General features: G+C 33.2%; 1 protein-coding gene across 2 annotated transcripts in view; it reads left to right on the plus strand.

The window, feature by feature from the left end:
- The window catches only part of Pi15 (peptidase inhibitor 15), a 19,297-nt gene extending 7,968 nt beyond the window's left edge, over window positions 1-11,329 (plus strand). For both annotated transcript variants that reach the window (XM_031368801.1, XM_031368802.1), the window contains exons 3-6: window positions 5,876-5,994; window positions 6,860-6,992; window positions 7,106-7,221; window positions 10,340-11,329. In XM_031368801.1, coding sequence (XP_031224661.1) covers window positions 5,876-5,994; window positions 6,860-6,992; window positions 7,106-7,221; window positions 10,340-10,475 — 504 coding nt within the window. In that variant the 3' untranslated portion in view covers window positions 10,476-11,329. The remainder of the gene's footprint in view (window positions 1-5,875; window positions 5,995-6,859; window positions 6,993-7,105; window positions 7,222-10,339) is intronic.
- The last annotated feature ends 311 nt before the right edge of the window (window positions 11,330-11,640 follow it).

Below are 11,640 nucleotides of genomic sequence, written 5' to 3' on the forward strand. Positions count from 1 at the left end.
TTGTTTTTTGGAGGGGAAACTGGGAAAGGAGAAATTTACATGTAAATAAAGAAAATACCTAATAAAAATAAAATAAAATAATTAATTAATTAATTAAGTTCCATGATATGTATATTTGTTTTATTTACTGTGTGTCTTTACTGTAAATAAATATAGTAAAAAAAAACAAAAAACAAAAAACAAACCAAAAACAAAAACAAAAAAAAAGAAAACTACTCAAGAATATCTGCTATCTGTTGTCTTGAATGTAATATATGTTAAAACTATCAAATTTGGTGTTTGTGAACTTGAGGTATTTGATTGTCTCTGAGAAGGTTTGAAGAATAGCATTTCAAATCAGATAACAAACATTTTAACATAAACTTGATAGAACCCCCAATATGTTGACTTTAGAAATAGCTGTTCATCTTAAATTTCACAGTAATCAATGGGATCAAAGATTTTACTTAAGGATACAATATCTTTCACTAAAAAGTCATACTTCATAATTTAGTTAAACATGAGCATTTCACCAACTATGTTTATGCACATCCTTTGGAAGTCTTTTTTCAGAAGGCAGCAAGTAGCAAAACATAGCTAAGTTCTAAGAGGTAGGCAATATAAGATGTGGGATTTACATTCATATTTCAGAATAGCTTCATAATCAAGAAATACATTTTAGTATATTGTGACATTGACTCGGTGAAGAAAAATGACCATTGTGAAAATTCCTTGACAGCCTAAACGTCACTGTCAGATGACAGCTGGTGCCTAACCCCTACCCCTGAAAAGGAGGATCATTACTAGAATCCACTAACAATTATTTTCCAACTTTAACATGAAAAGCAGATATAAAACAATGTTTGAAGGAAGGAAAATACCTTTTTTTAAAAAAAAATCTTTAATAACATCTCCTTTTGTCTAATGTTATTTCTCCCAGGAAGTGCCCTGTTTTTATACAATTCTATTTCAGATTTTTCCATGGCTTCAGGCTTTATCTGTTTTCTTATCAGATTGGCTGTTTAGTAGAGATTAATAGTTGATAAATTCATGAAAGTTTTGCAAACTAATTCCCATTCTATGTGTCTCCCCAAACCCTTGAATTTACTACCAACTTTAAATTCCATACAACAGTAACAAGTATTATTTGGTGCATTCTAGCCCTTTTAAAACTGAAAATATCCTTCAGTCTCCACATCAAGCTTACTCATCATAGCCTTGGGAGATGGGGACAGATTTCTGCATTAGAGATGTAAACTCAATGCATGGAGAACATAAATTCTCTGAGTCTGTGAACAAGTTGATCCAAATTAACCATTTGGCAACAAATATATGTTTCAAACAGCAGTGCAGTACAGCACATTACACTACAGTACAGTGTGGTACAGTAAACGTTTCTCTTTGTGTGTTCCTCTCTCCTGTTTTGGGGATCATTTGCAGAGCAAATTTCCCTACATGCTCTTCATCTGAGACTATCAGAAAATATAAAAGAACAAATTTAAAAATTGTGAATAAAATTATTCTTTTACCATCTATGCTTGGAAAATAATATAGGTAAACTGTCTTATGACACTATTAAACATCTTTGAATATCGACTAAGATAACTATGGCTTTGACCACGTGCTCCCAGACATCAAGCTTTTATAACCGTGAGCCCTATAAATGATATATGGATGCACAAATTTGTAACCCATTCCAGAGTTGTTAACACAGACTCTAAAAGAAGGTTCCACTAAGATATCTGGTTTCTTTAAAAACCTGGAAAATCAAGTATGTTATTCGGGAAATTCAAAATCAAGTTTCACTCCTTGCCAAGGCACAAGTGTCCACAAGAACAGAATCATTAGGATATCTTGAGAACTTGAAACTGTGTCGAAAAAAATGATACTTCCTGTTTTTCCTCTGTTAAATTAGGTTCCAAAAGGGTGCCTTCTGCTGTGAGATGCTTGCTTGACCAATGAAAGATAATGGTAGTATATTACTGTCCATTATCCTTAGTATGATTGGCAAATTTTATAGACACATTCTGCTGATTTTCTTAATTGGAGTTGAATGAAGGTAAAGTATGTGTTTTAAATAAATATTTGATGAAAATAGACTGCCACAATTTTTTAATTTATTATCTTTAAGATTTTGAAATGGACATAAAGAAAAAATACACTGTCTTAACATAATAGAAATAATAATAACAGTGGATTTTGTGAATCGTATATGCTGGCAATGGCCAAGTTCCCATCCTCTCAATGCAAATCCTGTTGTGATGGTGCACACTTGTAAATCAGCTCACAGGAGTTGATTTACATCAACTCCTGATGACAGAAAAGTCCATCCTGCGATCCATAGTGAGATCCTGCCTCAAGAAATAAAACAATTCACACAAGTCAGTATCCATCAGTTCCCATTGTTTTCACGTATTCTATCCTTAGAGTTTTGTCTCCCTAAATATTTTTACATACAATGTGTTGTGTTGCTTTTGTTAGGACTAGGGATGCTGTTGCAATCCATTTCTTTTACCTGACTCCTTCTATTTTTACAAAATAGCATCATTTGAATATTATTTAATTAATCTAGTCAATAACCTGAATCATCCCTCTGAGGGCCTGTCCTTACCTCTGTTCTCACGTATTCCCTGTCCCACTCTAACTAGGGCTCATTGCTGATCTCCTGGATATTTCAGTATCATTCAATGGCCATTTTATGACCATGCCCATCCAATAAGAGTAACTCCACCGATTTTAAGACAGAAATGTCTTTGCTAATGCCCATGAAATGTGTTGATGCTTCAGCTGCCCTCCAGGGTAATTATTTCGTCATCCCTTAATTTGTTTATGACTTCTGCAAATAATCACTCTTACCCTAATCTAACAGAAAGGAGCACCCTAGTTATTAAAAACACCTAGTTAATAAAACATCTTCTGTGTGAAATGTCAAAAAAAATCTGAGTATGTATGAAATGTTCATGTAAATATCCAAGAAAATAAAGAGCTACAAAGTATCCCATGCTTGTCTTCCATATTGTTACTATGATGGTATAAGCTGTCAATATCCAGCTTAGAAATCTATCTCTAAAAAGTTAATGTGATAGTTTTATTTCTAGCACTTGATCTTTTAAGATGATTGCAATGTACATAATAGCTTTTCCACAGTTGACTATGGTATTCTAAACTATTCTTATTTCTCCCTTAATTTTCACTTTAATTTACCGTGTTTTTTTTTTTTTAACAGAGAGGTCTTTTTTATGAAAGTAGCATATCTCGAAAGAGCATATTTATTTAATGTCTCTTCTTGCAAATTAAATGTTTAAGCTCTATTTCTAAATGTAATACATTTATTTTTTGTTTAAGTGTTTCACTTGACTTGATAATTATCCTTCCTATATATTTAAGAATCTCATATAAGCCAAGAAGTACAGATTTAATATCTCCTTAAATTTCATAATATTAGAAAAATAAAAGAAACAAATGTTAAACAAACAAAATTGAATTTCACATCACTTTTTTTAATTTACCAGACTTTTACTATTTTCAGCTTAAAATGACAATTGGAAATAATGACTTATCTGCATATTTTACACCAAAATACAAGATCATATGTTATTGTGAGAAGTCATAGTATTCTAATTACTGCAAGCATTAGCAAAAGGCTGTAAGCACAGGGTCTTTACCTGAAACTTTTCATTCTTCAAATCTTGTCCTTTTGTACACTTCCATACTTTATTCTTTGGAATTTTAAATAAAATGTTTTCAAACAAGTCTGTAATTATGATCTCAAGTTTAGAGTTACTTTCCCAAATTCCATTGTTTCTTATTAGCTAGAAGCCTTGGCTGAGACAGTAACATTGTGTACTATGATCATGTCTGTTAGCACAACTCAAAACAGGACCCTTGGTATGACAGACTCTTATTTGTATTGTGTTAATATTATCTATTGGTTCTGCTGAATTATATAAGATGAAAAATTTCTCCTATGAAGCAACATTTTTTTTTTTTTACTCTAGTTGTGTCTCTGAGTCAAACTCAAAAGATTTCTGATCTTGATGAGGATCCTGTGTTTTTCTCATTTTCCTCGTATCTTTCAGGGTCACAACTCTGCCAGATAAGATGACAACAGCTTTAATCTGTTCTGTGTCTTAGGCTAAAGTTTCAGCTCCATGTGATTTACAATCAATACTCTGCTTAGCTCAAGCTATCACTAAATTTATTAATAAGCAGAAAACTCAAGGCATCTATTTTAATTCAAAACTAATTGGTCCCTTTATGGTTAACTCAGTACCTCTTAAATAGACTAGGAAATAAAATGTTTGTAACCACAGGGCAGACCTACAAGTGTATACAACTTTACTCCATTGTGAGGTATATTGTTTATAGATGATCTAATTAATAGTATAATTTATATTTCCAGTTTTCTATAACTGTCTTGTATATTCATTCACAATGCTCTTAATTTTTATTTTAATCATTAAGAAATATTGAAAGGTTTGGAAGTAGCTTTACTGTGACAGTGTCTTATCAGATGGTCAGGATATTTGAAAAAAGTTATTCTAATAAAAGATTACGCTATTTGGCTTTTCGATACTCATGTAATGGAAACAAGGGCACATCTGTGCTTGCTTATTTCTTTTGTTGATACATCAATGGGGGCACAATATTGAACCTATTTTATATATTTATATGTATATGTGAACTTACATAATAAGTTCAATATATATTTATATATATTTAAAATGAAGTTATATTTTTTTAAGATTTAACAAACCTCATCATATCCATAAATTTATTAAATGTCATTATATTCATCAGTTATATATCCATTTTTGGGGAATTGTAGCCAATGGAGAGATAGCAAGTAGGTCAACATTATGAGAATGTGTTATAGTCTCTAATTTGATCCAAAGTTAACCTTTGCCTTTTAGAAGATGGGTGTGGGCCAGGCTTGGAGACAAGGAGACAGCACAACCCCTTTGCTTCACCCTCCAGAAGGTATCAGAGGGACAGCCAATCACATGTCCTACGTGGAGGGAAATCGCCTCTCTCTGTGAGGGAACTGGCTTTCCTACCTCTTCTTTCACATACATGGAGAAGGAAGAATCTGTCACATCGGTTCCTTAAGATCATACTTTTTCCTTAAGAAAAAGAAACAGTTATACTCACATGACCTGCAACTTCCTTCTCCATATTACTGCTGATTATAATTTTACATGTAAATGTATAAGTATTTGGTCCTTAGTAATGCTAAATACATTTTCTTCATATTAAAACCCTTTATAATAGCCAACTTAAAAAATATTTTTCAAGTATATGTGAACTGTTTAGTTTATGTTATTGTTATATCCAATATTTAGTATGTACATTATGAGCATAAAGATAGTATTATATATTATTAAAACTGTTAAATTCCTGAAGTTCTTTAACATATTTAAGATATGCCATATTCTCTCTTTTTTTCTTTTCCTTTTTCAACCAGAGGATGGAAATAATCTAGAGAGATAATTACATACAAGCATGAAGACTTTAACCTTAGTTAAATCCCCCAGAACTCCCATAAAAATGTCAACATATATTGACACATGCTTGTAACTCAGAGCTCTGACAAGTGAAAACGGAGAATCTTTAGGGCTTGCTAGCCATCCACTCTTGCTAATGGGCCATTTTGTAATGTCCTCATGTTATAATTAGATGTGATTTTTTTCTTTTAATCTATCCTTCCCCAAAATTGATATCCCTATTCCATTAACTTTAAATGAGTTCCTCTGAATTTCCTTTGTCTTAGATAAAATAATTTAAAGACCCAGAATTGAAAGACTGAAAATGGGAGTACTATTTCTTTCCATTTGGTCTGTTTATTTGTTTAGCATAACAAATTTAGCAAAACTGAAGAACTATTTTACTTCTACAGATCTGGGATGAAAATCTTGCAAAATCGGCTGAGGCATGGGCAGCAACTTGCATTTGGGATCACGGACCTTCTTATTTACTGAGATTTTTGGGTCAGAATCTGTCTGTACGAACAGGAAGGTAGGAAGCAATTACCCATATGCCCTGATTATGCACCCTACAGAGAATGGTATCAATTTTAAGTAGTATCAGAAAATTTCTACTGATTTCTGCAAGACAAAAATTTAATATTTTTTTTAAAAAATGATACAAGTAATTCATAAGATCTAATAAGACCAGCTTTCTTTCTTACTTTGAAACATGCTAACATTACCTATATTTGCCATTGACCCCACAGAATCCTAGGATTGATTGTGCATGCTGTGCCCTGCTTTCCAATCCCACACACACAATGTCTATGATCTTGCAGAAGACATATATGTGTGTTTGTATACAGAATTTACCTTGTTGTATACATGTACATATAAACAGTAAATGGGTAAATTGGTAAGATAGAAAAATCTACATTCACATATGTATGTACACAAGCACGTATGTACATGTAATTATGAGATAGCTGTTCTCATTGACAGGATTTTTTTTTCTACTGAAAAACATCATGACCAGTATTATTTAACTTCATTTTTATTGGTACTTTAATTAGAGCTAAATTATTTTAACTACTCTATTTGCCAAATTAGATCAATTATAAATTTCCATAGAGTAAATTGTATATGTAAATTAAGTAGGCTATTATTTTACCCAAATTATTTGTGTTTTTCTATTTTTGGAGTAGCCTGACATAGACTTAGACAATAAAGGCTCCTTGAACATTTTCTTGCTTTTCTTTTCCAGACAAATCATGATCTTTATAAGACTGTGATTGTAGTTATCAGGCATGGGCATGAGCTTGAGTTGTAATGAACAATCTTCCAACACTTATTTATGGTGTAAAATGAATCTACTCTGAGTACTGTGTTCTTTTTTGCTTTCTCTTGATATCTAGATATCGCTCTATTCTCCAGTTAGTCAAGCCGTGGTATGATGAAGTGAAAGATTACGCCTTTCCGTACCCTCAGGACTGCAACCCTCAGTGTCCTATGCGATGCTTTGGGCCCATGTGCACTCATTATACACAGGTCATTTCAACTTTTCTGTTCACTTTTCTTTCACATATTTAAAAATGCTTTTCTTATTTGGATGACTGTTGGCATTTTAAGCAATATTAGAAGATATTGATTTATTTTTATAGATGGTTTGGGCCACTTCTAATCGAATAGGATGTGCAATTCACACTTGCCAAAACATGAACGTCTGGGGATCTGTGTGGCGACGAGCAGTGTACTTGGTTTGTAACTATGCTCCAAAGTAAGTACCAAGTTGAGTTCCATTTCCTGAGTCATTGACTGGAATGAGAGATAAACAGTCAGATGGGCATTTTTGACAGTTGTAGAAGTCAAAGTACTCTACTGAACTTCTTCATCCTCACCTGCTGTTCATCTCCAGCCTATCCCCACAATCCTGAATAAAATAAAATAAAAGACAGGGTAGAAGGTTTCTTTTCACAGGGACAAGGATTCTGGGCTAAAATAGTGAGGAACACATGTTGAGACACCTGAACTTACCTAAGTTCTCCTTACCATCACTGCTTGGTCATGGTACGTGCAAGCACTGTATTTCATAAGCACTAGCACTTTTATCAAAGGCATCAAGAGTATTCTCAAGCACTAAAAACTGTATCAATGGAATTAGAAGACATCCTCTAGGGAAGGTATCAGCACCCTATTATTCTGGATTATCAGTATTTGAAACCTGTTTTAAAAGCATCATATTGGGAAAGAATCTTCTCTCCTCCTCCCACGTTTTTCAATAAAAATATCCAATCAGTCTCATCATCTTATAATCTATACTATGAATTGATCAAAGATTATAAAACCTAGTCATGTTTGACTATTCCTTATAAATAACAATAGACATGCTAACATGATAAAATGCCCTCTTGATAATAGTAACAGGATGATAAAGTGTTCCAATATTTACAGAGTTATTTTCCCATTTAGAATAAGTACCAAATTTACAAAGGATTTATGTCACTCCTGGTGTCTTCCAAAATGAGACTGAAACAAAAATTTTCTCCAGCGTTTCCAGCACAATGAAGGAGTGGACAATGTGTCATAAGTGCCAATGTGATCATGACTCATTGATATGACTGGGACAATCCTGAAAAATTAGAAAATTTAGAACTATTGTAATGATAATAATGTGAAAAATATATAATTTTTCAAAATTAATCTAAACCCTGCATTTTTTGACCTTATTACTTTGATTCCTTATATCATCTTCTTAAGCACTTTAACCCTTCCTCTGTCATAACTTGGCTGGGTACAAGATGACCAAAGTCAGATTTTAAAAATTCATTTGGGTATTCAGTTTTGGGGCAAATAATAGAATTTCTTTATAGTACTGATCAATTTATAGGCTCCCCAAATAAGTCACTGCATTAGCATTAATGTGTAAGAGCCTTAATGGAAACATATATTTTGGATCATAGATGACTAAGACTAACACTGAGAGGTAAATATTATTCTTCCAATTTCAGCATGAAGTTTTCTGTAGGCTAGTGCTTTCAGGGGGGAAAAGAGAAAGCAAGAAAATAAAGAAAGAAAAGAGAAAGAATATGTAAATAAATGAATTAGAACAAAAATGAAGGAATGGATAACATATGAATTGACTGATTTATTGCTGTATTCTATTACATTATTTATTCAATGAGTATGATTTTTATAAAAGTTGATAGCATAAGATAATATCACATATAATAAACTTTTTAAAACTTCCTTATTTATATATTTATATATTTATTAACTTATTTATTCATTCATTCATTTATTCATTTTACATCCCAATCATAGGCCCTCTCTGTCTTCCCTGCCCCTCCCCACTGTCTCCTCCCCCATCTACCTATAATAAACTTTAGTTCTGTGTTTTCTTCCAAAAATATGTACCTGATAGTTTTAAAAAAAATTAAATAAGTGAAAATATGAAATTATATAACAGGCTGATTCCACACATTACTCTTATATAGCTTTGAATAAGTATGTAGTGGTAGATAATGTTTTTAGTACAGGGTAGGAGCTAAGAGAAGATAAGAATATATGGGTCACATGATAGGAGACAGGCTTGGAGTGCTTCTAGAGTAGTATGTGATGCCACCACAATGACCTTCTAGGATTCTTATCCTCTAGGCAAACAGTAGAATTCATTAAGTGGAAGTAGGAAGTCCTAAAACTCCATTTCAGTTTGTAGTATGAATAGTTAAGTAATACATTTTTAATATGTACACTTTCTTATGTTGAAATGATCTGAGTTTTAAGTAACTGGTTCGCTATATAATTTCGTACCATGTGTATGTGCTTCATAGCCTGCTTTGTGTCTTGTCTGGGCTGAATTCATATTAGGGTTGTCTGACTTTAGTACTTATAGCTTATCTTCTTCCTTCGTTTAATTTCCTTTCCTTTACTATCTGTATTAGTAATACTGAAAATAAATTTATTGTCATCCTTTATTATAATTTAAAGAGCTAAAGCATTATAGACTTGTTCAGCTATTCTAAATAGTGAACATGCTGCATTATTATAATCATGGTGACATTGCAGTGGTAGGGAATAGTTGTATGTGCTCATGGTCATGAAAAAGCAAAACTAAAAACTGAATAGATTTGACTTTCTATATTGAAAAATATTTGTGAATCACGTTAGCTCCTCTGAGCCAGTATTCTCTCACTATAAGAATAGTTTCCCTTGATTCTTATTTTATAAATATTAGAATATTAAAATTTGCATGACTTTAAAAATAAACCTTATGAGCTTTTGAAACCAAATATTTTCCGTATAGCACTGAAGAAAATAGTTCTCCCTCAGCAACCAATTAGCTTCTCAGGGAGGGACGCTAATCCCTCAGGGGCACCTCTTCTATCTATGGCAGAATGTGAGCAGATCTAGGTTTGTACAGATCCTGTGAGAGTGAGTTGAAATCCTAGCTATTTTAAACCAGCACAAAATGAGAAGCATTGTGTGTGTAAAATTGTGGCCTGTCCTTGTGCTCTAGAACACTGTTAGAGCAGAAAACAAAACGTTATAGAATAAGCCTAGGGTCCACAACTTATAATACTACCAGACATTGTAGATAGGACCTTATTACTTACCTGTCAGTTCAGAGAGAGGGAGGGAGGGAGAGAGAGAGAGAGAGAGAGAGAGAGAGAGAGAGAGAGAGAGAGAGAGAGAGAGAGAGAGAGAGAGAGAGAGAAAGAGAGAGAGAACTTTAATAGCAGTAAGCTGCTTTGGGAAACAAGAATTCTATTTTCAGTGTCTTATAAAAGTATTTTCCTCAAAAATATCACCCTGTGTCAATAGTGTATAGCTGTAAACGGAATCTGTTCTTGGGGTGAGTGAGTAGCATTAATTCGTCTTTTTCTTTTCCATCCTAGGGGTAACTGGATTGGAGAAGCACCATACAAAGTTGGAGTGCCATGTTCATCGTGTCCTCCAAGTTATGGTGGAGCCTGTACTGACAATCTGTGCTTTCCAGGGGTAATCACAAACTACCTGTACTGGTTTAAATAAGTTAAACTTTTTCCCCTTGGGGGATACATTGGTTTCTGGACTAATAAGCATATATATAGTGAAGTTTGAACATCTTGTATTTACTTTACTGTAATCATGCTTTCATTTTAATGACCATTTACTAGTGTTTGCCTAGAGTGTTAAGTCTTAAATACAAACAAAACATTATTTTCTACTTTTGATCTTAAATTTAAATAATTACTATATATGTAGTGATGACACAGTTATTGTATCCAATTCTAAGACCTACAGTTCAGAGAAACTATGTTATTATGACCCTAAAGAGTGAAATGTATGTTCAAGATATAATATATGTATATTCATATGTATACATATACAAAGATATGCTCACATGTGTAATGTGTGATGTGACACATAGGTAATAATATGATATGGTAGTTAACAGGAGAAAATTAAAAATATATTTGAGGTCATGAGACATTTTCAGGACCACTTCTATAATTTCCATGAATGTATAGTTTGTAATTCAGTAATATTTGGAAATAATTTAATTAAGCAATTGTAGAATTCTTTCTGGAAATACTTTATTTTATTTGGTTCTACGAAGTGAATGCTCAATTTATGTAAGTTTCCATAACACGTCTTTTGCTTGGTTTCACTTTGGTTTTGAATTAGTAAACATATTAAGTGTTTACTTTGACTGGTTATAGTCTGATAATGTGAAGATAATTACATTTAATTCTTGCCTTTGAGAAGCTATTAGATGTCCCTAAAATAGTAATTTTGCTATAAAATTATTTTTATTAGATATTTTCTTTATTTACATTTCAAATGTTATCCCTTTTCCTTGTTTCTCCTAAGAAAACTCCCATACTATCCCCCTTCCCTCTGCTCACCACCTACCCACTCCTGCTTCCCTGTCCTGGCCTTACCCTATCCTGGGGCATTGAGCCTTCACAGAACCAAGGGCCTCTCCTCCCATTGATGACCAACTAGGCCATCCTCTGCTACATATGCAGCTGGAGCCATGGGTCCCTCCATGTGTACTCTTTGCTTGATGGTTTAGTCCCTGGCAGCTCTGGGGGTACTGGTTGGTTCATATTGTTGTTCCTCCTATGGGGCTGCAAACCCCTTCAACTACTTCAGTCCTTTCTTTAGCTCCTCCATTGGGGATCCTGTGCTCAGCACAATGGTTGGCTGAGAG

The sequence above is a fragment of the Mastomys coucha genome, unplaced genomic scaffold (assembly GCF_008632895.1).
Source record: "Mastomys coucha isolate ucsf_1 unplaced genomic scaffold, UCSF_Mcou_1 pScaffold14, whole genome shotgun sequence".
Classification (NCBI taxonomy): domain Eukaryota; kingdom Metazoa; phylum Chordata; class Mammalia; order Rodentia; family Muridae; genus Mastomys; species Mastomys coucha.